We start from the raw sequence: 26711 nt of genomic DNA on the forward strand, positions 1-26711 counted from the left end.
GTATTGGATAGGCTTTATTTTTGTCACTGCTTAATGATGTGGTTATTTGAAAGGGAAGAGGATTGCTGAGAGACGGTCGAGGGCTTATCGTATGTGTACAATAATAAAGCCATTTAGATGCGTAAGCTTTCCTTGCTTGATGCTTGTTACATATTTGTCTTGTGGTGAGAATGGCAGGAGTGCAGCGATGCTGCTTGTGCAGTTGTCGTGGCTAATAGAAGGCCTGCTCCCATGAAATACTGCCCTAAGCCGACACTCGGCTTCACTCAGTGACTTGCAAAGGCTGCTGTGTTTTGTGTAATACAAATTCAGGAGGTGGCTGTCGAAGCAGAAGCATTTGTGTCCTGCTGCTGAACCTTGCTTGTGTCCCTTCCTCAGGGACCGGTGCTTGTTTGGGGTCTTGGCTGGTGGGGGGGGCTTGGTTAGAAAAACACTCGCAAGATGTATTCTTGTTTTCTCCAAAAATAGCACAAAGTGCTCTGAAATACTGCGTATAATCTAGAGTTCAGGCTGTAGCTTGTCTCATCCGAGCAGCAAATTAACGCCAAACAGCTGATAACAAAGCAGCAGTGGCTCCTTCAGGAGAACACCGTGCAGTACAGACCGGTGCTCGCAGGTGGAGCGGGGCCGTCTCTGGCCCTTCCTCACGAGCCCAAGCTCCTGCACTGAAGGCACCCAAAGGAGGGATCTCCAGCAGAGTTACCGAGCAGGACCTACCCGGTATGCGGTCGTTTGCATAGTTTTGCTGTTATTTAAACACTCAAACATTTGATTTCTCTCTGGAATAACATCCAGTACCCTGACCACATACGGGGGCTGCATCGGAAGTTCGGCGCTGTGCTTCAAAAATGTGGGGCTTTCCCTGGTTCACGTAAGTCATCCTTACCGCAGGGCTGAAGCTTTTGCAGTCAGGATTTATTAACGGTTAGATCTTTGCATAGTAAATGGAAATACTAGGAAAGAAATTTGTTACATTCTGACCCAAGAAATAAATGCTTTGGGGCTGCAATTATGGATCACAGAGCAGGGTTGAAACGAAGAAATTTTATTGTACCTGGAAATGACGATAACTGCTGCTTCTAGAGATGGGGAAAATAGTGCAAGACAGTGACCGGTGCCTTCTGTGCCCACTGGTGGGGCCTTTGTGGTGCTTAATGCTGAGGCATGAGAATAGCTGGGGACAGGAGTGCTGCTGAAAGCTCGCTGAGTGCTTGGGAAGAGAGTTAACCATTCAGACAATGCTGGACAGTTTCGGGAAAGCCACGTTTCCATTAGGCTGTGTGTGGCATTAGAGGGTGACAAAGGGTTGATTTAAATGCAGACTTGCCTCTGGGCAGGGGCTGTGGGTGTCGCTCAGGTGAATCAGTGTGAATGACTTGAGCAAATCCCCAGCATAGTTTTACTGCTAGTCCAGCTGACTCCGCTCGGGTTACAGATTTCAGCAGGATGCACGTGCATTGTGTGTACTCTGCAAGGCGTTTGAGATGTGTTTAGTGATGATATTCATGCTTCCCTTAAGACCTGGGGTTGAAAAATGCGTAAATAGCTGGGGTAAATGTTTACAAGAAGAGCACATAAGCTGGAAAAAAAAAAAAGCACACAAATTTTGCATCTCAAAAAGCACCCACGATTAAGGTGCCAGCAAGGCTGGCACCTCTGCTTCCCTTGCTCAGGGATGTGTGTTTTTGGTGCAGAAAGCTCCCCTCTGTGGTGTGGGGCGGTGAAATGATGTGCGGAGCAAGGGGGTCTCAGCAGCCCCTGCCCCGTGCTTGTTCACGTTGCCTTTCTGAGCTCTTGTTCAGAAATAAGTTATTGCATGGCTTTTGATGGCTGAGTGAGAAGAATTCCAGCAATGTAGTCTGTAACGTAATTACCTGCCTTTTTTTCATGTAACAGAGGAGTTTATCCTTTTGTAGTCTCTATAACCACATGAAGAAATCCCATAAACCTCGACCCGAGGTGGGATATACCTTTTATTAGATCTGTTGGGTTTTAGTCTCTAGGATGTTGAACTGTGAATTGCAAGAGGCGTGCCTCAAAGGGTGGCGAGCAGAGCGAAAAAGCGAAGTGAGAAGGTGTGTGTTTATGCCATGACAGCTTTAATGGGGAGCACATTGCTGGTGCTTATTGGCAGGGAAACCTGCAGCACTGCTCCGAACTCTTAAAATGCCGAAACCGCCTGGGACGGGTCACCGGCAAGTGCTGGTAAACAGGTGGGGTGCCTCACGGCGGGCACGGGGCTCCTGTATCGCCTGAAAACCTCCTGCACCCCGTCTTGTTCGATTCATCAGGACGCGTGCAAGCTCCTGAGTCCTCGTCCCGGCAGAGGTCCCTCCGTCGCGTTTCACAGAGGAGGGGTGGCTGCGGTTCTGCTCCCTAGCCCTGCTATGCTGTGTTGGGGCAGGGCAAGAGCCCTTCTGGTCACACAAACCAAAAATTAGAACATAAGCTGTTTTTTCTGTTTGTACTTGCCCTTGGTTTCAGATGCTTTTATGATGAAGGTTTTTCCTGAGCGTCTGTAAGAAGAAAGACAGTCATTAGCTTGTACATACTGACTCTTTCTTTTTTTTTTCCCCTCCCTATTGATAGATTCCTTATTTGCTGTTCTCATCACCTCCTTCCAGACAGGAATATTTCATTGTCTCTTATTACTTTGTCTGTACGCCGCAACCTTTGAAATGAACAAATTGGTGTTAGTGAAGTCATCGGTGCTAGTTGTGTCTCAAGGTATTTACCTGGTCAAATGGATGGAGTTGGAGTGCAGTCGTTTACCAGAGGTCACATACCATACTGGAAAAAAAAAAGATAAAACCAACCCTAGTTTATTGTTTCACCCTTTCAGAAGGATGAGGAGAGCCTTCGTGTTCTTTGAAGGTGTAGGAGTCACTAAGTAAAATCAGGACTTGCTTTTTAATGTAAATGTCTCTGGTGGCCAGATGTAATCTGCGCACAGGGGGGAGGCAAATCTCTTTAAAAGCATCTGGAGCTTTAGTGATTTCTTGTGTTCTGGTTTTTCCCCAAAGATCCGAGCCAAGAAGAAACCTACTCCAGTGAAGTATGAAGTTGGGGATCTTGTTTGGGCCAAGTTCAACAGACGCCCATGGTGGCCATGCACAATTTGTCATGACCCAGTGCTGGACTGTCACTCAAAAATGAAAGGTACTGTATCTACTCAGACCGCAAAGTGGAGGAGTTCTTTATTAATGGGGGAAAAAAAAAATCTGGCCCTTGAAAGATGTGAAGAAATAGACTGTAGAGTTGAAGACCTGGGTCTGTAAAGCAGACCTAGACCAGGGAGGTGACGGGGGAAGAAGGGGCTGAAGCTGATGGAAGGCAGAGGCAGCTGCTGGACCTGTAGGCTTTGGTTTCCAGGGCATGAGAAGGACGAGTGTCCGGGGTGAGAGCAGGGCAGTGCAGCCTCTGGAAAAAGAGATGCAGAGAGAGGTGAATCAAAGAGGTGAGGGCAGAGGAGTGCAGCGGATGGAAAGGGTGGGCAAGCGGAGCTGGGTAGGCTGGAGCGGCGAGGACACAGAGGGTCGGCCAGGCTTGGGAAGGGGAGGCAGGAGAGGCTGTGAAGTGGTGTGTGGGGTCAAACAGCGTAGCTGCTGAATGCCTGAAGGTGTGATGTGAATGTGTGGGAGGAAGTGAATATTTTCTTGGCCTTGTTTGGCACAGGGAAGCAGGGGGCTGTTTATGGGGAAATATCGGAAAAATCTGGTGATGGAACCACATATGTGAATGTTTAGGGCATTAGTGTGTTAGCTGAGTGTGAGGGGAAGGGATGGAGGGAAATAAGACAGAGCTGCATGTGCCTGAGCACAGGGAAGAAGAGGGTTGAGACAGGAAGGAACGGAGTCTCACAAGGTCAGGACAGAAGCGCAGATAAGTCATCGAGAACAGAAGGAAAGTGATGGTTTGGAAATTGCAGTTTATTTGAAAGCTCTCTCATTGCTTTTAGGATCATACTAGCTGCCATGGGGACACTGCCACAAATGGAAAGGCTTATTTATTCTGGGTTTTCCCTTCTGGTTCGTTTTGTTCTGTGGGTAACCAGAAACCCCTTGAAATGGTGCTGTCTGCCACTGACAGCTCTGTGGCCCTCAGCAGCCAAAGAACCACGTGCTGAGAGTGAGGAGACGTTTTTCTAGTGACCACAGGCTCGGAGCCATCTGCTGTCTCTCTAGAGACGTGAAGTGGCCTTTTCTACATTGTGCTCACTCCTATTGTCCACAAGTGTGGTTGCTGTAGTCTTACTTGCTATTTCTCCACCTTCCTCTTCCTCCTTTGGGAGGCGTTCATCTGGTTCTGGGTAATCCTGAATGTGCAGATTTAAATAGCCCCTTTTGGGCTCTCAAATTCCCATCAAAGGTGGTGTCTGAATCCACCCCTGTTGTCCTCTGTCCCCCAGCCCCAGTGAAATTATGGACAGGATTTAATATATATAGCTGCCCAGCGATCCCCCTCAGCCTGTGTATGGCGATTTCTAATAAAGGAATTCTGCGGGGAAGAAACATGCTATTAACAAATTCCAGCAAGATCGAATCTCCAGCTACATGAGAGACTCTCCCGTCATGTTTTATCCATGTTCACATCAAGAGAACTCTGGGGAAAACTGCATTTTCCAGTTGTGGTTTCATGTAATCTATTCATCTCACCTCCCCGAGGGGAGGAACGGCAGAGCAGGTGGATCCGAACTGTGGTGTTTTGGGGCAAAAGGAGCTGCCAGGGCTCTGCGTGCACCATAGGAAGCACAGTCCTCCTGCCTCAGCTCTCTCCCGTTGTCATGGGAACCAGCCCTTCAAAACAAGGCAGGTTGCTTCAAACTCATCACTTGTGCAGAAAGCTCTTCTCTTGGTTCGAGGCACGGTATTTCGTTTCAAGCACTTTCCCTTTTCTCAGCAAGCTGAGTGACGTAGAGATTTTTGGAGCTGGAAAACCGAGGCTCAGTGGCTTGAGTCCTATTGCTGTAGATGGGATGGACTACGGCTGTCATCTTTGTCCTTGGATCGATTTTTTTTTTCCCCCGCCAGCATTTGTCATCCTCTTTATGTTCTTGGTCAGAAGCTTAATTCTGGCATCACTGAACGCCAGGCTGCTGGTGCTGCGTTGGCGCTCCTGGAAGAGGCAGCACAAACAAACCGGGCTGCAGGGTTTAGGCTACGTGTTCAGGCAGTGAAGGTATTCCCAGGACAGCAGGAAACACACGCCGCAGTGAAATGCGGGGGAAAAGTTTATATCCCTTGTTCAAGCCTCATTTGCTTTGTTCTAATGCCTGTAGCCTGTCCTTTTTTGCCAGCATACCTAATTCTGGTTCAGTTCCTAAGTGTATCATGCCTGTTCAGAGCTCTTGCACAGAAAACGTCTTTGAAAAATCCTCAAGTGGTTGTGATTGTGCTCTCAAGATTTTCTTCTCTTGATCTGCACCTTAGTGCCCCTGGTATTGAAATACTCGTTACAACTGGCGCTTTGTCCCAGCGCACCCACTCCACGTAGAGTGTGTGTGCGTGCATCTGTGGCTGACTTAAATGCTGCTCTTCATATTTCATGTCCAGAGTAAGAGTTTGTTAACAAAGCGTTGAGCAAGATGGGATATGTTGTGCTGGGGGAGGTATGACCTGCATGAGTAAATCCTATCCGAAAGGCTCTTATTTCTGAGTATTGCGGGTGCACCGTTGTCTTTTCCTGATGGTCAAATGGGCTGGGCTGTTTAATTATTAATTGGGGAGAAACAAGAAGAAATGGCTTGCCTAGTATGTTACCTCTCTCAAGGAAAAAACAAAACAAAAACACAAAACAACATTTGGCTATTTTTCAAAATTGTTTTGCAGCCAATCTCAGTGGTCGTTGCTCTAGGGAGGCAGATATCTTAGACCTGTTAATCGCTGTAAGAAAAATGCAGAAGTGCAGAGTAGCAACACAAAATAGACAGCAGGGCTCGTCGGGGTCTCCCCGAGTTCTGACTGGGAATTGCTAGAGCCAGCATTCAGGTGGGAATGTTATTAAGCAGAAAGTGTGGAAAAATAACTGTCAAATTGCAACTGATTTATATGATTCTTGTTATGCATCTTTATTCTGTTTTGTGCAAGGGGTTAATTCTGTTAAATTGTCCAAAATAGTTTCCAATCGGAGACCATACCGAGAGTACTATGTGGATGCCTTAGGAGAACCTTCCGAGAAAGCCTGGGTGGCTGGCAAAGCTATTGTCCTCTTTGAAGGAAGACACCAGTTCGAAGAGCTGCCTATTCTGCGGAGAAGAGGAAAGCAAAAAGAAAAAGGCTACAAACATAAGGTGAAAGATCTGTTTTCTCTAATACGATTTCGATTCCTTGAATCTGCACAATGAAAAGTATTCCTTTGTGTCTGGAGGTGTACTTTGACAGCTTGCTTTTGTGGCAGGGACTGCAGCAACAGGGCCAGGGAAGCGATTCTCTGCATCCGCCTAACAAGCACGGTTTATAAGCCGCTGGGAGTTTCTGGGCTCCCTTTTATGTTTATGTCAGGGTGTACCCACTGCTTTTGTGGCCCTGCAGAGCTCTGAGAGGCAGAGGAGTCAGGTCCCCGTCAGTACGGGAGTTGTAGCAGCGTAGCCCTCTCCTGATGCCAATTACAGTGCGCTTTTAAAGAACTTCCTGTGCTCTCTGGCAGCCCCTTTTGGCTGATCTGAAGTCGAGCTGGAGTTGCATACTTGAGCTAGATTACTGACTGAGATAAAGCGGTGGGGTTTTTAGTCCCGCTTCGATAGTTCTCTTTATAGAAACCTGTTAGGACTTATCATTTGACTTGGAAAACATTGTCAGCGAGCCGGTAGGAATGAATTTTGTGGCTCATTGCATCATCTCCATTTCCAAACATAACAGCCCTGAGCAGTTGTAGCCAGTGCGATGTGATGTGACACACAAGTCTGGTCTACGTCTTTAGGATCGTGGCTGCAGAAATTAACTTTTTAGAATTGTTAAAATGAAGTAAACAGGCTACCACGTTACTGTGAGAGAGCAGATAGTCATACTAGGCAATGGTGTCTGTTGTGGTTTTTGTTTTTTAAAGAAATTTATTAGCAGTTAAGTACTTAACCCCTGTTAGTGCAAAGCAATTGGATTAAATTTGCTCTTGCAGATGTGAGCTACCTGAGTGTAAGGCTTTATTTTCTTTTTTCAAGGGTGTGCTCAGTAGCTTGCCTAACAACTTTGCTACCTCTATTTTCACCTCCCTCGCCTAACAACTCATTCCCAAGTAACATTTCTGGTCCTAGGAATTAAAACGCTTCGTGGCTAGAATCTCATCCTGTATGTAAATCGTAGCACCAGTGTGGCTGCAGCCGAGGAGGCTGAATCAGAGCATTTTTCTGCTTTGCTACTGGGCCCTGTAAAGCTTTTTTTTTTAAATCTGCTATGACGATAATTTATTGCTGTTTTTTTCTTTTTAAGGGAAAAGTATCAAATTTGAGATGTTCCTCCTGCCATGGAATAGGTTTTGATTTTTAGGAGCAGTTGTGAAGCATTTGGTTTTCTGTTGTGCAGCCAAGAACAACATGTGCAGATAAGAATCAGAATAAGAAAGTTTCTTGTTGTTTTTAGATGTTAGCAGAGGTTCCTGTCCAGTATGCAGTGTGCCCTTGGTTTTATTCTAAGGGTGGAGTTGAAGCTGGGAGAATTATGGATAAAGGATATGTTGAATCTATTAGATTATGTTTTAGGTGTGTGTCTCTGGATCTTATGCTTGTACCACGGTGAGTTTGTGGAGAGGGAAGGCTGAATTGTGCCCTGATTTCAAGGGATGCAGGAACAATCAAGAACAAGAAAAGCACACGTCTGTGCAAATATTCTGAGAAAATGATTTTACAGTTGCATTGAGAGCCCTGTGGGCTGTTGCTTTGCATTTCTGTCAGGGTTCCATGCCATATGCATTCCCTCTGCCTACTGTTGTTTTTGGGATGTGGTGGGATGCCAGGGTGTTTGGTCCCTGGGAGACCAGTGCTTGCAGTTTTGCTATTTTGGGAATGCACGAGGATTTTTATTAGGCTTGGGAAGAGTGTGGGGTATTTACCTGGGAGGAGTGTTTTGTGTCCTCTAGGTACAGTCTCGGGGAATCCATGTTAATTGTCTTAAAGATGCAAAATGCAGGATTGTCACTCTGTTCTGCGCCTTGTCCATCTCTATCTCACTTTTATCCTGTTGGTTACCCCCTCATTTTTTTTTCTTTTCTTTTTTTGTCTCCTCCAACTTTAAGGTTCCCCAGAGATTTATGGCTAAATGGGAAGTCAGTGTTGGACAGGCAGAAGACATTCTTCTCGGGGGGCCAGAGGATCAAAAGTGCAGCCAGAACTCCAGCGAGCTGGACAGTGAGAAGGAAGTGCAGTCGGAATACTATGCCAATGGCCCTGGAGCCGAAAAGGACAGGCAGCTGAATGGCTGTTTTAAATCCTTGGCGTTTGACTCGAGACACTCAGCCAGTGAAAAAGGAAAATTGCACATTAAGCCACACGTGAAAAAGAGCTCTGACAGCAGAAAGAGGACTAGAGTAAAAAAGAATAGCATGAGAGGAGAAGCTTCCAAGGGAGAAATCAAAGAAAAAATGCCAGAGAGCATAGTTAAAAACATGATGGTTGGGGACCTACCAGATAAGCATGCATCTCATGAGCTTCGCCGGATTGCGAACAGCCTGACGGCATCCAATAGCACCAGGGAAAACCATTTGCTCTCCTCCTTTGGAGAAAGACATTTCGAAAAGATAACTTTGAAACCAGACTATGAGAATTGTAAAAGCGGTGCTCTGAAGAACACGCTCCAAGGGGATTTGTTTTCCAGTGCATCTTTGGAGAGAGAGAAAAGTTCCCTGGGCATTCTGTGCAGCTCCAAGTTACAAATACACTATTCTGCGTCTGAGGCTGGCATTGAGAAAAAGCAAACAGAGTCAGATTCATCCTCTTCCCTCTCGGATGGTGGGAACAGTGATGTGGATACCATGGACCAAAGTTCAGAGAGAGCCTCTAGCACTCTTGAAGTCAGTGATTCTTCAGATAAGGTGGAGAAGGAATTTCCTATGACGTCAAGTGGAAACATTAAGCTTTCTATGTATTTTTCTCAGAAGAGCAACCGAAGGGCCAGGAAGAAGTCGTACAGAGATCGCAAACCTCTGGGAGGTTCCGTAACCAGCAGACTTGATGCTGAATTTGCACATGGGGAGCTTGAAGGAGGCTCCTCTGATGCTGAGATGTCATTGACAACTCTTGAGCGCTCTTCAGATGTGAGAAATGACAATCTTTCCCTAGCAAACAAACACACTACTCCCCAAAGTGTTTCCAAGGACAACTCCTGGTCTGCTGTTGCAAATCAAACAACCTTAAAACCGAAAAGCATGAAATTGCCCCGGATCAGGAGTATAAAATGCAAACATAAAGAAAAAGGTTCTGGGTTGGAGCCTTCTCTTGCAGAAGAGGAGGGTGGCGTGAAGCGCTGCTCTTCTGATACCAAAGGTTTCTCTGGCCTTCAGAAAGATTCTCTTCTGAGAAGTGGAAAAGTTGATGGTCAGAAACTGTTAAACAACGTGCACGAGAAACCCAGGGATTCTGCTGAAATAGAAACGGCTGTGGTGAAACACGTCTTGTCGGAGCTGAAGGAGCTCTCTTACCGGTCCATGAATGATGACGCTAGTGACTCTGGCACTCCAAAGGCCACAGTACCTTTACTTTTCTCTTCCGCCTCTGGTCACGGTCGTTTGCCTATTGAGCCAAATTACAGATTCAGCACCTTGTTAATGATGTTGAAGGATATTCATGACAGTAAGGCAAAAGAGCAGCAACTGATGACTGGTCAGAACATAGTCCCGTATCGAAATACCAGCACAGCCGATGGTTCTGGAAGCAATTCTGCGAGTGGTCTGACATCCTTGTCTATTGTAGGTCCCCCGTATAAAATAGAAAAAAATGGAGATTGTGTCCAGGAAACGGTCAATGCGAACTCCAGTATAAGCAACTCCTCATTTTCACGCAATCCTCCAGCCAAGTTAACAGGGATTGGTACTAGTAAGAGGGAGCCTGCGAATACTGCTGTTTCTGGGACAAATGGCACAAATTGCGTGTCCAAACGCAACTGTTCAAAATCTAAGCAGTCATCAAAGCTTGGAGATAAGACAGTTTCAAACAGAAAGGACTTAAAACCAGGAGGGCCAAGTAAGTTGTTAAGTCGGTTATCCAGAGATTCAGGAGAACATGCATTCCGCGTTCACGGTTCGGTTACCAGTCCTCTAGGTAATGAAGCAGAAGATACTGGGAGGAAAGAGTCTGTTGATTTAACAGAACATTCAACTGATGAAGACTCTGCTTGTTTATCTGATGACAATTTAGGTCGTATTGGAAGGAGACCTGAAGCTGGTAGAAATACTGAGAGCTGCACTTCTGCTGAAAATGGGGAGAGTCCAGACTTGGATTCAGAGGCAAATAGTGAGAGCTCTCTTGGTGATGAGGCTAATGATATAAATCATGTAGCACCCAAAAAGCGATGGCAGCGTTTTAACCAAAGCAGTGCTAGATCTAATAAGCACATCAGTAGATCTAGGGAACAAGGAAACTTGGCAAGTCCCCTTGGCCTGAATTCTCATGGCTTTTCACTGAAGGGAAATGAGTGCTTGGGACGTAGGCATTCCCCTCATTCAAAGGTGCGTGAGGGAGACCTAACAGGTCAGGACTATGAGAATCATTTAGACTTAGTTGAGAAACGTTTGAATGTATGTGGTAAGCCAAACAACAGTGTGATGGACTCAGAAACAGAGCTTGGCAACTTTGCTCCCCAGTCTGAATTCTCTGCACAAGGTAAGGGAGCTGGACTTGCGCCAGAGTGTGTATTTATGCATTTTATAATTTTTCATTTAAAGCATAAGATGCAGATTTTTGGGCTGTTTGACAACATGGAGGCGTGTATATATCTGTGAGCTGAAGAAAAAGTGTGTTGTTTCTGGGTTCTCTGTCAGCACAGAGAACAAAGAAGCTGGCATGACTTTGGGATTTTGCTTAGCTTTTGGTTAGAAAACTTAGATATTTAACAAATAATTAGTTCCTGCACAGTGAAAGGTAAAATTTTGATCTTTCCAAGCCTAGGATTTTTTTCCTTTAACTTACACCTTCATAGTGTCTCCCTCAGTCACATGCTTGGTTTTAGCTGGATAGATAGCTCTAGAAAGTTGTAGGAAATTGATCATAAAAAGATCTCTCTCCTTCCCCCCTTTTCTCACCTCATGCTGTTTGACTTAGACATAGTCTCTTTGACTTGTTCTATAGTATTTCATCAAGACAATGTCTTGTTTGTTTTTATTTTAATGCGAGGTTTATTAGTTGCTAATAATGAGTCGGGGAACTGCACAGATTTCCTCATTCGCAACACTTGTGGGGCTGTCTGAGGGATAAAAATAAAAGGGAGAAGAAAATGGGAAAGTTGCCAGGGAGTCTGGGATGGAGATGGGTCTGGAATATGGCGCGTGGTAGTGAGGCAGCCTCGTCCAAAGGGAGGTCGCCTCAGAAGAAGGATGCTTTGGGGGGCCACAGGGTCAGACAGCCCTGCCTCTCCCACAGGGGTCTGGGTGAGTTTATTGTGGATAGCTAAGGTTGGAGGGGGGGAAATGAAAAAGGTTGGCTAGGTCCAGCAGAACCATGTGCAACACATGCCTTCCTCAGGCTTCTGCAAAGAATCTGGGGAAGCAAGCATTAATGAAACGCATTAATTTCACTGAAATGGAATTTTTACAAAGATTTTACCAAAATTAAACTGTTCGCAGGTAATAGCGTGAATGATGGGCAGAGTTCTGAACCTCTAGGCACACTGGCACTCGTGTTCCCTGTGTCCCCTTTTTGTTGCACGAGTACTTTGCCATCAGCAAGCGGTTGCTGCACGCCTGTGCAGTGCAAAGACAACATCTGGCCCCATGGTCACAGGACCTGCGAAGGGCAAGTCACAGCAGGCGCAGAAAATGGGCCCATAGGGTGTGATGCACTGGGTAAAAGTCGTGTTTTGAAATCATGGCAAGCTTAATCGCTCGCCGGCTGCTCTGGCTGTGTGTTTTTGAGGACTTAAGTCCTCCCAGAGGAAGCAGAGAGCTGAGCTTTGGTCTGGGATGGGGCTGTGTGGAGAGGCCAGGCCGCAGCCTGCCGAAGCGAGCTCCTGCTTTATGCAAAGGGCACCACTGGATTCTCGTGGCTTCCTGATGGTGTTGCAGTTGAAGCATCCCAGCACCTCGTGAAGCGAGGTGAAGGTGCAAATCTGCAGAGAGAGCTAGAGAGGAGCTGACAGGAGGCGGCCGTGCCGGGAGAACCGGCAGCGGGAGGCAGGCGGGAGCCGCATGGGGCTGGCCTGGGGCAGCGGGCTGGAGAACAGCAGAGGAACAGCGCGTGGGCCTGGGTTTGCTTGCAGAAGTGGCAGATCAGCAGCCGTAGTGTAATCTGGTTCCCCTGCCCTCGGTAGCACACCAGCCTTGAAGCACACCTGGAGTTTGTAAGGAGACAGCGGAGCCTCCGTGCGTGAGGAGCTGTCTGTCTGGGCTGCTGCGGTGTCCCCAGTGCAGGATGGGCAGAGAGTGAGTGAGTGCTGGAAAAGGTCCGTCAGTGGAAACTGGTCTTCCTTTGTGTTGGAGCAGGCCAGTTATACAGAAAGTAGAGAGAACGGTGCTGGAGGTTAGAACTGCCGCTTGCAGAAGAGAACGGGCTTCCTCTCTTTGCCAGTGCTTTGAGAAGATGTGACTAATCCTCCTCCGCAGGCAGACATGTAAGGGGCCACAAAAGATTGCATTCACAACTGTGTAATTTCCACTGAGCTCAAACTATACAAGTCCTCATCGTAGCCAAATGGCAACATCCGGCATGTTTCTGCTGCAAAATCTGTAGTGGGGTGTCGAGCAAGTAGGGCAGAAATGAGCGAGTAAGGCAGAAATGACAAGATGATTGGTAGCATTTGTGACTGAGAACATACAAATAATATCTTTTTAAGGTATGTCATTTGCCATTGCCAATCAGATTGCATATAAGATTCTTGTACAGGGTTCACTTTAGGGGGAAAAAAGTGCAGTTCAGCCACCCTTCCTCTGGTACAGTGCTGCGTGCCCTGCTGGGTGGCTTTGAGGCTCTCGGTAGTCACCTGGTGAAGACACTCAGCCTGGAGCTGGGTATGTGCTGAAATGTAGATCTCACTTAGACACCTGTGCAGAGGGTTAATAGTAGCTGAGAATAGTTGTGTTTGGGGGAAAAAAAAAAGTTCCTTTCTTCTCTTTTGGCCAAGTTTGACACTTCTGTGCTTGTTTAACCACAAAGCCCCAGTGAAGTGTAGCAGTCTCGTCCAACATCCCTGTTCGTGTAAGTGTTGCACTGGAATGCTTTTTTGTGAAACGTGTCTGGACAAAGAAGAAAAACCCACCTTCCACCCGGGAAGAGGAGTAAAGAACAGAATATTTAGTGTTTGTTCATAAACTCCCAGGAGACCACAAATGTTCTTGTGACTAGAACTGCTGTGACGATGATAACTCCGGAAACTAGTGAAGGGGAAAAGTCAAAGGTATTTGAGAAAGTGAGAAGATGACGTAAACTTGCATCAGCTTGCTAGCTTACTGAGTAGAGATGAGTACGATGGTATCGGAGCTCTTCTCCGGAGCTTGCTGTGAGCTGGGTGTTGTGAGAGTGAGCTGTTAGGTTTGTACCGGGGAAATCCCTACTGCCAGGCTTTTCCCTTGTGACGGTGTTGTGCAAGCACAAAGAAAAGGGCATCCGAGCCTTGGGCAGCTTGCAGTCTCTGGGGAGGATGGGTTGCTCCCTCGCCATCCTGGTCTCGGTGTAGAACGTATTGTGGGGAGGCAAAGGGAATAAAGAGGCTTGCGGTGGCAGACGGGGAATGCGGGGCTCTTGAAGCCTGTGAGAAGATAGGCTGGGGAGGAGGCGAAGGGAAGGAGTCGGGCTGACACAGCACTAGGGATGCTGGTGACTGAACTGTGTTAGGGAAAGCAGCCTTTTCCTGTGCCCCTGCCCTTAAACCCAAGGGAGTTTGGGTTAACAGGAAAAGTAGAGTGAATCTGAGTTTGTAACAGATGTTAGGTTTCGGTAAGAGTACTGCATGAAGGATAAATGTCATTTGTTTAAGATGTTGGATGAAATTCCTAGGAGCCTCTCAGTCAGATAGCTAATGTTTAATTTCTTACCTGAAGTGCTTGAAGGCCTTAAAAATGTCACTCGCTATGTCAGGCTTATGGAAATGCGAAGCTCCAAATGATAAGGCAGTATCAAAGAGAATGAAGTACCGGGGCTCTTCCCACGTGGAGCCTGCAGAAGAGAAAAGGCAGGAGCAGCTATTGCCTGCAGATCATGAGGAGAATTTGTCTTGTGATCTTCTCAGAAACACAGTCTTGAAGCTGCTTTCCTTTTTCTTAGTACATTCAGAGAGGAAACGCCTTAGAAAGCCAAGTAAACGGCTTCTGGAATATGCAGAAGAATATGATCACTTATTTGCACCCAAGAAAAAGTCAAAGAAAGTCCAGGAGCAATTGCAAAAGGTAGGTTAAGGCAAATGTGCTCTTCATGTCTCTTGCTTTTGGGCTCCGGTTCACGTGCTTTTGCTGTGTTCTTGCTTGCTGAGCGTCTTTGCTGTCTGCGAGGCTGCGCAGGGCAAATGTTTTCATCAACGTGTTTCGCTACGCTAGGTGAATTCTGTGGCGAGGTCTGAATTTGAAGGAGGTCTTCCTGCACAGTGCAGTCCTGACAGAGACACCCAGCGGGGGCCGAGCCCTTTGATTTCAACTCCATCTTCAACCAAAGACTCCCCTCCCATTCTTGAAGCAGAGTGCTCCTTCTCAGATCTAGGATCCCATTCCACTGATCCCACTCACCAACTTCTAGAAGGACCTTCTGATTTTCCAGAGCTCGTGCTATCTTCCTCAGATGTTTCTGAAGTTTCTGCTTCTCCAGATGCAGAGGAGAGATTCCTGAAATCGGGTAAGTGGGAGGTTGTGTGATTCTGCTCCCGTAAGCGAATGTGTCACAAGTTCATTGGAAATACTGCTTCAGTCCAAGTTAAAAGGTTAGTAACCGCTGATCTGTTTGGTTATTGGTTTATTTATTTTGCTTTGATTCATTCAGAGACCGTTACTGGTGCTGGGAAGGGAGAGGGCAGGTGAAGTGTGTTATGCAGTGAGGTGGCTGATTATCTTCTGCTTTTACTGTTCTGTGTAAAGACGTGACCAGGGTCAAGGCTCTGGTGTTCTGGCTTTGTAAACATGTAGGGAATGCTGTTTCTGTTGGTGTATGTATTTTCCTGTAGTGTTTATTTTGTTTATAGAAACAATAAATGGTGTGTGTGTATACACACATTTAATAAATATATAATAAATATAAATATGTATCATAATAAACCAAGCATGTAGAGAGAGGTGTAGTCACTGAGAGATCAGTTAGCCTGTTATTTCTGGGACCGGGGGGCTGTGGGTGTCAGATGGAAATGGAAAGTTGGCGATGATTAAAGGAGGGAAAACTGGGAGTGTGAACCTGAGGTTGGATATGCAGGAGAACAGCACACAGTGGAGCAAACATCCAGCATGCAGGGGTTGCATTTCTCTTCCCACTTGTGGGAAAGCTCATGCCTTGCTGAAGCACGCAGTGCCCGAGCTGTGGGCAGAGGCTTGCCGTGAACGAAGATGTGTTGTCCTCCGTTAGGTGTCTGATGTCTCTGGTATCTGCGCAGAGGCGTGTGTCGTAGGAAGGACATAGTCAAGGCTGATAAAAGAAGCAGATGAACAGGGTAGGGTAGGTAGTAGGCTGTTCCTGTGGAGTGTCTTGCACTCATAGCATCACAATTTCCTGGTCATTTTACATTTCTACTGTTGCCCACATCTAGCAACTTGTTATTCCCAAGGGCCAGCGAAAAGCTTGAGCAAGAAGCCAATGCAGCTTACAGCTACTTTGCTTGAGTCATCTCTTACCAGGTGGTTTTAACTGGGAGCATGTCCTATGGCCTGTTTACTGTACGCAGCAAGAGCACTGGTACGAGTGGTGTGGGAGTGGAAGCGGGAGGAAGCAGGGCTGTATTTGTCAGTGGTAGGATTGGATTCTTCTGGAATCTTCTTCTGGAAAGAAGTCCAAATGGAGGTCCATTTTTATGTAAGGTATACAGGTAGTTGGCACTTTTCCACAAGGAGCTTGTGATACAAAAGACGAGATAGATTGGATTGTTTTGAACTGTTGGCTGGTATTTGCTTAATGGTCTTAGTGTGACTGAAGTTAAGAAAATCCCCATTTATCTAACGAGAAGGACTTTATTGCAGGAAACTTTGAGAGCAAACGTCAAAGGAAGCCCACTAAAAAGCTCTTGGAATCCAATGATTTGGACACTGCCTTTATGCCAAAGAAGGAGGAGTGGACTCCCCCAAAGAAGGTATTTTTCCTTCCAGTGCTTTTGAAAGTCTGATAGAAAATGAGCCCAGACACCAGACGCCGCTGAATGAGAGGCACAGTGCAATGGGCTGTGGTTTTTGTTGGCTGGCGCCCAGCAGTGAGGGTCCACCCTTCCCAAAGGTGCTGGTTGCTGTGTTATGATGAAGAAATCTGCTAAATACAGAGGTGTTCCCCACCCCTCCCCGCTTGTAATGAGGACTGGGGAATTTTAGGCTGTAAAGTCTCCGCTCTCCATTGATTTCTATGGAAAAATGAGTCATCTGGATACTGGTTGGGAAGGTGTGAACAGAAATGTTCTGGGCAGAGCTGTTCTGTCACAGGGAATCCCTGTTATGTTACGGTGTAACTCGAGCTTGAACCAAGGCTTTCTCCTTTTCTGTCAGATTTCCTCTGAATAGTATTTCCTTTGTTATACTCCCAACTGAGCAGGCACATGGTAAGTAAGTGCAGAACTTGTAGCCGGATGGAGGTTTGAGTTGTATCACACATGGTATGCAGTGCTTGATGCAGTGAAACAGAAAATAGCAGCATTTTATTTTAAAAATACTCAATATTCAGTAACATCATCTGGAAAAAAAAGATCAGAAAGAGTTATGCCAGGCATTGTACATGCACAAGACCTGTCATTGTTTTTCAGGTGAATTAATAAGTTTTGTTGCTTTTCCTGCTCTCTCTCTCTCTCTCTCTCTGTGGCACAGTCAGCATGGTTGCAGTAATGCAGAAGCCAGTGTAATTCAGTCTTAGGCTCCATAAAAGTGTGAAACCAGGAGCGTATTCCCAGCAGCTTACGGGGTGTTAGCAGCCTTTTTGGGAGAGCTCAGGAAACAGTGGGGGATACCGGTGAGCATAAGGCTCTTCAGTCTCTGTGCAAGGAGGAATGCCTTTTCTATGTGCGATCTATCAGACACAAACCAAGTGTCGTCTTGTAATGCTGATAATCATTGATGAATTCATGATCTGAAATCAGAATTGTTGCAGTCACTTGTAAAAGGCTGAGGAACATGCATCTCTGATTTGCATCTGGTGAATCGTCTCTTGTGTATTTGTAGGGCACTGGCCCTTCGGAGAGCGACAGCTCTGAACTGTACTCACCAGCCCACTTCTCGGACCTGGGAGAAGGTAAGTGAAGACAGGGCAGCAGGGGTAGACTGATGCCATGTGGATCAGTGCCTGTGGCTTTAGAGAGAGCTGTGTTGTAAGGGCTTACGTGTCCTAGGCTCTTAGTACTGCTGAGGCTGTGGCAGAAAAAATAGGTACACCGATTGCTTGTCAAAGGTGTCATTATATCTTTGACTTCCTTAAGGAAAGTGGAGGTGTTGGGTTCGTATTTCCAATGGAAAAATATTAAATTTTCATTCTTAGTCTGGATGGTTGAAGGAAACTGATCACCGCAGTTGCTGTACCACTGCATGTTTTGCCTGATGGCGTGCTGTGCCCAGGCTCAACAGTGGTGGTCCATGGAGGATTGTGCAGTTGCACTGCGTTCCCTCCCCCATGTGCCTTTATATCAGTCACATTGGTGTCAACATGAGATTTCTGTTTCATGGTGGTGGGAGGAGATAATTATCGGCATTTGAATAGCAACGTTAGCTTTGTGTTGGTAGCACTTCCTTTTTGGCTGGGGGGCTGTCTCGGGAAAAGTCAGTAAGGATAATCCTCAGCTCAGCAAAAGAATTCATACTGAAATCAGGGTGAGTCAGTGTTGTCCAGGTCCTCTGATGGCTGCAGGACAAAGGGCAGACTGCCTTGGAGGCAGGCTTGCATCGCCCCAGGCCATGTGCCTTCCAAAACAATGGGAACCAGTCTGAAGCAGTCAAGAGTGTAGAAGCTGATGATGGGCCTGTTGTAAGCAAGCAGATTGTGATTTTTGCATTTTTCTTGAATGGTCTTTGTCACATCTCAGCTCCTGAAAAGCTCTTGGAGAAGCAACGGAAGCGGAAGAGACAGCGCCATCCCTCTGTTGCAATGCATTCCAAGAAGGAGAAAAACGGGGAAGGGCTGGGGGAGACCCCACATTCTGAGGTACTCTTGGGTTTTCCTACACGCTCTTATCCCTGTAATCTCTCTGCTACATCTCAGGGTGCTGTGCAAAGCCTAGGCCAAGTAGTCTTTGGCTGGCTGTATGAGATCGGTGTCAGATGGGACTTTATCCCCCTGATGTAGTTGCATGAGCTGGGGTTGAAGCTGAAGGTATCACCTTGATTTAGTAACTATTTTGTGATGGCTGCTTAACTCGGGCTCAATTTTTAAGCCGCTACTCAGCTAATTCTGCAGGAGAGAGTCTGTTCTGATCTGACAGAACCAGGGTTTGCCTGGCATCTTGCTTTGCACCTCAGAAGGCCTAATTGCTGTAAAAGGTCTTGTCTTCTGGTGGTGGGTATCTTGCCCTTTTACACACCAGTATGAAATGTAAGCACTAGATTGTGGACTTCAACCCCTTCTTGCACTTGCCCTGCTTGCCAGGGTGAGCTAAGAGCCGCATCGGAGGGGATGGGGGTGGGGGGGACTGTCTGTGTCTGCTCGCAGGAGCCTCTGATTACATTCTGCCATCCAGCAGAAAGGGATAATTGGGGCGACTCCCTTCTACTGCATCCTAGCAGAGCTGGCATACAAATATCTCTGACAAGCACGTTTTGCCTTTTAGGAGTGAGCCAGGTATCACCAAGTGTAGGGGAAGCAAGACTTTTCCTGGGAGAGGCGGGACACCTCTGGGCCTCTCTCAGCATCGCCTCTCACTTCCAGTGGCCCAGGTTCAGCAGCAGGCTGTTCTGTCAGGATAGTCAGTATGTATTTCAGGAGCCAATTATAGACATATATTGTTATATTTGTTGTTGTTACACAGCTTCCAGCAGAGCACAAACGTCACACCAGTTGTCTGAGCAGTGCCAGCTACCCTGCTGTCTGCTGCTACTGCTGTTTGAAAAGCATTTCTGACGGGGGTGATAAAGTTTGGGGTAATACCTCAGGGCCCTGCAAGCCTTCCCGTGCTGCTTAAAGAGCACTGGTCACTTGTTTCTGAAGTGTGCTCACCTGGAATCATGTTTCAAAGAAGCCTGTACAAATATCTTTGCCAATGCTGGGGGGTAGTTAACACTCTGCTGTTAGGCACCCTGTAAGAGGCCGGCTCAGTTCAGAGCCAGCGAATTCTCTGCACACCTTTTGTAGCGAAGAAGTGAGGGGGCAGTTCAGAGCAGCAGGGTAGCTAGGCCACGGCTCTGAATGCCGCGCTCACCGCTCACTGCAGAGGAAGTCCAGGGAGTCTTAACTGCCTCCAGCCTTAGACATATGTGTTGGGTACCTGAAGTCATGTACTATCAATAGTCGGCACCTTTTACCAGCATCCATTTTCATGATTGTGTCTCTCGAGCCAGTGCGGTGAGTGTTCACCCCTTGGCTTAGGTGAGTGCATGGGTGAGTATTGGGATGCCATGATGCAATTACACTTTCACTTGGAATTCAGACCACACCTGTCCCTAAGTGACTGTCCACACACCTGGCAAGGAACCTCACTTTCTCCTGAATGGTGCTAGAAGAAATACATGTTCTGATGGTGCAGCACAGTGAAGCCTTGGATCCAGCTGCTTTCAGAGGGCAGAGGAATGTCTGTCTGCCTGGGCTGAACTGGGCAGTTTTCTCTGCCCTTGCCTGTCTGTGGAGTCAGGAATGCAAGTTGGCAACATCAGGGCAGCAAGAGACCAAGAGAACAGGATGGAAAATACTGTTGAAGTGGTGGTCAAGGTTGTGTGTCAAGGTCAGGCTGTGCCAAAGAACAGGCCAGGCTTTTAAGGATGTACCAGATACAACAGCAGGAATAGCTCTGGAAGAAGACCCAAGATGAGACCTGCCCTCTGTAGGAGGTATGTAGCTTCACAGTGCTCACATTGGGTAGGGGAAAGAGTGCGAACAGTGTGAGAGGTTCTTCTGAGTGATAGATGGCGATCTCCCTTCTCCCTGTTCGCAGAGCACAAGTACCTGGCCGTGCCCATCCTGTTCAGTTCTGACATCCCATTCCTTGTGTGTTTCTGGGAGGACTGATTAAAAAATAAGGCCAAGGTCCCTGACATGTTAAATGTACAGATTGGCCAGGTATTTGTGGAACTAAATAGGATAGCTTGAGGCTGAAAAGATTCGGGCTATAGCATGCTCTGCTACATTGGGCAGTCTGGGGCCAGTTGTTAAAGATTCTTGCTAATAGCAAATATTTTCAGCTCTGGGGGTTGCTGGTTCATGTTATGTAACTCGAGGTACCTTTTAGTCTGTCACTCCATTGACACGTGAAACATGGCCTGGGTTCGTAACAAGCAGTCCTAGCAACCATGGTGGAAAGCAGCCAGAAGGATGAACCAGTTCTAAATCCCTCGTACCTCTGGCTGTGGCAAATCTGAATGTCTCCCCTGCCTCCTTCCAAAACCCCCTTGAAGCTAGTGGGAAGCTAGTGTCATTAACCGCAGAAGGGATGGTGGTCGTTAGCCAGTTTCCTGCCCCTCTGGAAGGGTCCTCAGTGACCACAAGAGGGACCAAGCTTACTTAGTCTCTGCAACCCTGACCCCAGCACAAACAGAAGCTGTAGCTGAAGTTGTTTGCCCACACCAGTAGCTGATTAACCCTGCTCTTGTTCTTCCTTACAGTGACCCCTGCAACCCTGAGGTCACTGCTGAGCTGAGCAGAAGAGAGAGCACCTATGTAGGAATAGGAGGACCTGAGCTGTAACCAGTCCCTGGGATGCTGGTCGCTGGTGCTGCTCCTGGAGCATTCCAGGAGCCAAATCGAGTGTTTGAGCCAGAGGGCTGCCTTGTGGCAGACCGCGCCCTTCCTAGCAGAAGTACCTAGCAGGAGCAGAAGTATCTAGGTAGCACTTCAGATGCCATTGTGTGTAGAGGCAAAGGCAGCTGTCGTGTTGTTAACAAGTGGTTTTACCAGAGCAGTAGACCTTTTCCTTACCCTTCCATCTTCCAGGGTTAGGATGGCAGCAAATGACATGCTCCTTCTCAGAATTCCTGCAGGCTGCATCATTGCCAGCCTTCCGGCATGTTTGTAAGGTTGTATGCTGGACGTGTGATTGGCAGTAGTTTGTAGCTGAGAGTTTTCTTTTTCGTGCTCAATAAAGCAAACTTACACCACTCATATTTGTATTGTGTGCTTTAATATGCTGTCAGTGCATCATTGGTCCACGTGGTTTTAAAAGGTTCCCAAGTGAAAACGTGCCGATGTGTTCAAGGACTGAAAAATCAAGCAAAGGAAGCATCATTACCTGACAAGAATACCAGCTCCATGTTCTTCCAGCTTAAAGATGTAAAGCTTTCCCAACGTTTGTTTTGCTCAGACTAATAACACGTTCAGAGTGTTCAGTTGAGCTTACGAGCTTTAGTGGCACCACAGCTCAGATGAGTTATGGTATTCTCATGTACAGAAAGTGGTGCAAAGCTCCCTCTCGTCATCCTTAGTTGTCCACCTGGCACTGAGCAGGCTCTGGGGTATGGGTGGTGGTTGCTGCTCTTGCTAGGAGTTGGAATTCCTAACAAGGTCTTTGAAGTGCGCAGCTTTTTTCCAGACATGCAGTATGCATGGCTTTCTGACCCAAGGAGGATCTTGGATCAAAAAGCCGCTGTAGCTATGCACCGAGATCACTCAGCTATCTGCAGTGAGCTGGGATTTAAAACCAAACAAAAATAAATTTCAGTCTTTTATTTGCATTTCTAGTAGAAGCAGACATCAACATGCAGGATGCTTCTCTGGCATTGGTGGGCACGATTTTCAGACTATGCAAGCCTGCCTGATGTGTTCCTATGAATACTGTTCTTCCTCAGTTGTGACTTTCTTTCCTCAAAGAGGGTTATGCACAGAAAAATAGTTGCGTTCATTGTGTATTTTAAATGATCTAACAAACTAAAGAGCTCTTCCTTTCCTTCCTTGTAAGTCTTTTGGTGGAACTATATGGGGGGCGTTCTCTCCAGGGTGGGTAGCACTGACTGCCAAACTTGTATGTGCTCGATGGCTGAATTTGTAGTGTGCAAGACAGGACAGAATACACAGCCCTAATTTTGAATTTCTTTTTAAAGGGGGAGACATCAGGTCATGGGACTGCTACAAGCCCTAAAGAGGGAAATGAAGAGGGGTCTGAGAATGACCATGGAGTGCCTTCATCCAAAAAGATACAGGGGGAGCGTGGAGGAGGAGCAGCTCTCAAGGAGAATGTGTGCCAGGTAGTGTCCTTGAGGAGACCTCTTTGAAACTTCAGTACTCCCAAAGATTTTCCGTGTGAGTGCTGACATGCTCTTGTGCCCCCAGCTAGGTCCAGGTGGCCTCAAGGTGCACGTTATTGAAATAACCAGCTTTTTGTGCTCTTTGAGGGGCTGTGTGGCTCTGAGGGCTTTGACAGCCCTTTAACCAGTAGTGTTCTGAATCGAGCCTTTCCTGTGCCATTGTCTCATCCTGCTGAAGTTTAGGGATGTTAGGGAGATGTGACCAACGTACATTTCATTTTAGCTGATGCTTTTAGTAGGGACAGGACAGCAAATGGCAGTGGTGATGCACAAACCACCTGAACTTAACCGATACACTGAAAATTAACCTTTTTCTCTGTGGGAATCTCTGCTGGCAGCTGCGCTCAGCATGCAGAGCAGTGCTGTCCAGGATGAGTTGGGGAAGGGGTTGCTCAGAGCTCACGATGTGCTTCCTTCCCACCCCACAGATCTGCGAGAAGCCAGGGGAATTGCTGCTGTGTGAGGCGCAGTGCTGTGGTGCTTTCCACCTGCAGTGCCTTGGGCTCTCTGAGATGCCAACGGGCAAATTCATCTGCAACGAGTGTTCCACAGGTACAGCAGCTTTGCTGAGCACAGAAGGGCAGAGTGTTTCCTGCCTACTTACCTGGTATTTCCTTCGCTGAAGTGTTACGCCAGCAGTAGGGCCGCTAACTGGCTGTCAGTCCTTTGGTGATTGGTTTGATGATCCTTTTCTAATTAACTAATCTTACCGTTGATTCAGGCACGTGGGGTGGGGATGAAAAAGTGAAATTCTTATCTGGGATTAGGGTGGAGAGGGGTGGTAGGGTGGATGGGTCTAGAGCAGGCTGAGTATGGCTCTTGGTTTTTGTTTTTCTTTCTTTTTTTTCCCCAGCCTGCAATCACAACTATGTTTTTTGTTTTTTTTTTTTTCATCTGGACATACCTTGCAGCTGTAGGCAAAACCAGCCTGCTGCAGAGACTTGTGCTCTGCGATGTGTACAGCAGCAGGCTGGGAAGTCATACCGTGCTGCCACGCAGCCTGGCAGAAGTGACAGGTTTTCATTTAGCCTTTCTGTATGACTGGTGTTCTGTCTGCTGCTCTTTCTCCAGGAGTCCATACCTGCTTTGTGTGCAAGAGCTGTGGGGAAGACGTGAAACGGTGCTTGCTGCCGCTCTGTGGGAAGTATTACCATGAAGAATGCATACAGAAATACCCGCCCACAGTCATGCAGAACAAGGGTTTCCGATGCTCTCTGCACATATGCATGACTTGTCATGCTGCTAACCCAGCAAACATCTCTGCGTCTAAAGGTACTGAAATCTTCCGCTGTGGTCCCAGGGAGGCAGTTAGAAGCCTTCTCTTTGTTGACCTGGTCCACTAGTTCTTGATGCTGTTTTCCTGTCCTCGCCACAGTGCTCGCTGTAGCGTTTGCTTCTCTCGGGGGAGCTGAAGGGGTGGTGTCCATGTGTAAGGTCGCTGCTCATCAGCACTCCTGATGGCCAGGCACAGCAACTGAAATGTTCATTTCTGTCCAGACGTGAAGATGCCTGCACGTCTGGCAACGTCCCATTCTTCTCTGGATTTTTGAAGCCTCTGGAGCTGTGTGGACACTCTTGTGTTTCTTTGTACTTCTCACTATGCCAGTGCTGCAGACAGTGCGTCCTTAGCAGTGGCTATCAAGGCAATGGCATTAGAGAGCAGCGTAGTAAAAATTGTGATACTGTTTTTTCTTTTTTTTTTTTCTCTTAAATGCAAACTCTGATTTTTGTAGTGACACTACTCACTTAAGCTTCTCAGGCAAATATTTGAGCTGTTTGCTCCAATACCTTGACCTTTATCTCACATGATTAAACTTCAAACTTTCATTCGAGTGCCGTGTATGTTTGCTTCTAAAACTGCCTTTCTTTAAATCTTTGGTATCTTAAGATGAGTGGCAATAATACCAGCCGTATTTTTATCCTCAGGCTCTGTGTTAGTCTTCTTTTCTTCCGCATGTCAGTACTTAGTACGGAAGAAGCTATTAGGGCATTAAAGCCCATAGCTCATGGCTTCCCCTCTGAATATTTGCCTTGTGCCCCTCTGGCTGTTGCTTTCCAGGGGTCAGATTTACCCCTTTCTTTCCACCTCTTCTCCCTGTTAAGTCTCCTGTGAGGAACTTAAAGACACTGAGAAATCTTGGATGAATTAGGCCTGCAGGCAATTTTAAGTTCTCTATTTGGGACTTTCAGAGTAAAATCTGATAAAATGAAAAGGCAAGTGTTGATGTTTCAGAAGCTATGGGGATTGGTTTCATTACGTTCAGTTAAGTACTTGGAACACCCGCTCTGTAATTAGTGTCTGAGCTGATTTACTAATTATTTGTGTATGATAGGAAGCAGTCCTAGTCTGTGAACTCTTGAACTGTTCCTGCGTATCATGCAGGAGGCTTTTCACCTCTAAATAATATGATTTTCTATTGTATTATATACAAATACAGGTCTATTTTTATACATATTTCATTTTATTGATTTGATGTTCTGTAGAAATTAAAAGTCAATTTCCATTTCCTAAAATCACCTATGGTTTTGAGCTCAAATGTCAATAGAGAGTAGTTTGGGGAGGAAATAAAAATTCAGTTTCCTTTAGAGATTCACCTTGTTTCTGATGCGTTCTGATGGCAGGCCGCTTGATGCGCTGCGTGCGGTGCCCAGTAGCGTACCACTCCAATGACTTCTGCCTCGCTGCTGGCTCCGTGGTCCTCGCCTCCAACAGCATCATCTGCCCCAACCACTTCACTGCACGGAGGGGCTGCCGCAACCATGAGCACGTCAACGTCAGCTGGTGCTTTGTCTGCTCGGAAGGTGAGACGGTGTCCACTGGGTCCCCTGTTGTCGAGTGATGCCCTGACATAAATGAGAAAAGAGCAACAGAAGTGCTGTGGGAGGAGATCATTACAGCAGGCAGAAGCTTTGCCTGTGCAGAGGGTGCTGGTGAGAACTGCAGAACTGCATAGAGCAGGTTGCCTTCCTGTACATCTCCGTTTAAGTCCAAATTCAGGCTAGGACTTTTTCTGGATCCTTAGAAGGGTTCTTTGTGCAGCAGAGGTAGGGCGTGAGCTGTTGAAAAGGGTTTGCAGAAGAGCATTGTGCCCTTCTCCCAGCAGTTTCTGTCTAGTATTGCGTAGTCCAGGGCTTCTGCACAGTGACTTCAACAAATTCCTCCTCCTTTTCTTCGCAGGGGGCAGCCTTTTATGCTGCGAGTCGTGCCCGGCTGCGTTTCACCGTGAGTGTCTAAACATTGAGATGCCAGAGGGAAGCTGGTATTGTAACGATTGCAAGGCAGGCAAAAAGCCACACTACAAGGAAGTAGTCTGGGTGAAAGTTGGGCGCTACAGGTAGGTGAAGGTAGCACAGACTTGTCCCTATCCCTTCTTCATGCAGTGATCATGATTTTTGAGGTGAGAAGCTGCTTGGCTCTGCAGGGTACAGTGCAGCAGCCTCTGACTTTCTGCACGCACGCAACAGCTGAAGTGCATGCCTTCCTTCTCCAGTAGCCTCTTCTCCCCCAAGCCTTGCTGGTAGCCCTCAATTTTTTTCCCCCCATGTCTCTATGAAGTAACATGCTTCTGAGGCCATGGGGGAAGTGAGGAAGTCAGAGGTTTCAGATGCCTTTCCCTCTGTTGTAGGTGGTGGCCAGCTGAGATTTGCCATCCCAGGACAATTCCTGTCAACATCCAGAAAATGAAACACGACATCGGCGAGTTCCCTGTGCTGTTCTTCGGCTCCAAGGATTACCTGTGGACCCACCAGGCTCGTGTGTTCCCATACATGGAAGGCGACGTCAGCAGCAAAGACAAGATGGGGAAGGGTGTGGATGGCATATACAAGAAAGGTAATTTGTCTTCATCCGGGGGGGTCTGTGTTCTGTTTCTCTTCGTTCCTGTTTGGAGAAGTGATCTTCTTGTAACAAAGAAGAATACTATTTTAGAGCTAAAGCTGAATTAAATTTGCAGAATGAACTGTTGCTTATCTATCATTGTGCACACCTAGAATTTTCGTGGGTCTCAGATCACAGAGAGGGCCAAGGGTGTGTA

At 47.0% G+C, this 26711-nt stretch overlaps 1 protein-coding gene across 6 annotated transcripts in view; it reads left to right on the forward strand.

The window, feature by feature from the left end:
* Positions 1-26711, forward strand: part of NSD1 (nuclear receptor binding SET domain protein 1) — a 62943-nt gene that overhangs the window by 14155 nt on the left and 22077 nt on the right. For 5 of the 6 annotated variants that reach the window (XM_083798533.1, XM_083798535.1, XM_083798532.1 and 2 more), the window contains 14 exons: positions 3024-3159; positions 6117-6289; positions 8227-10807; positions 14399-14520; positions 14668-14959; positions 16285-16394; positions 17464-17533; positions 18318-18436; positions 22474-22617; positions 23106-23229; positions 23749-23949; positions 25300-25479; positions 25856-26012; positions 26304-26509. In XM_083798533.1, the coding sequence (XP_083654659.1) occupies positions 3024-3159; positions 6117-6289; positions 8227-10807; positions 14399-14520; positions 14668-14959; positions 16285-16394; positions 17464-17533; positions 18318-18436; positions 22474-22617; positions 23106-23229; positions 23749-23949; positions 25300-25479; positions 25856-26012; positions 26304-26509 (4615 nt within the window). The remainder of the gene's footprint in view (positions 1-3023; positions 3160-6116; positions 6290-8226; positions 10808-14398; positions 14521-14667; positions 14960-16284; positions 16395-17463; positions 17534-18317; positions 18437-22473; positions 22618-23105; positions 23230-23748; positions 23950-25299; positions 25480-25855; positions 26013-26303; positions 26510-26711) is intronic. The other variant, XM_083798536.1, reaches the window with a different exon arrangement.

The sequence above is a fragment of the Anser anser genome (genome assembly GCF_964211835.1).
Source record: "Anser anser genome assembly, chromosome: 14".
Classification (NCBI taxonomy): Eukaryota; Metazoa; Chordata; class Aves; order Anseriformes; family Anatidae; genus Anser; species Anser anser.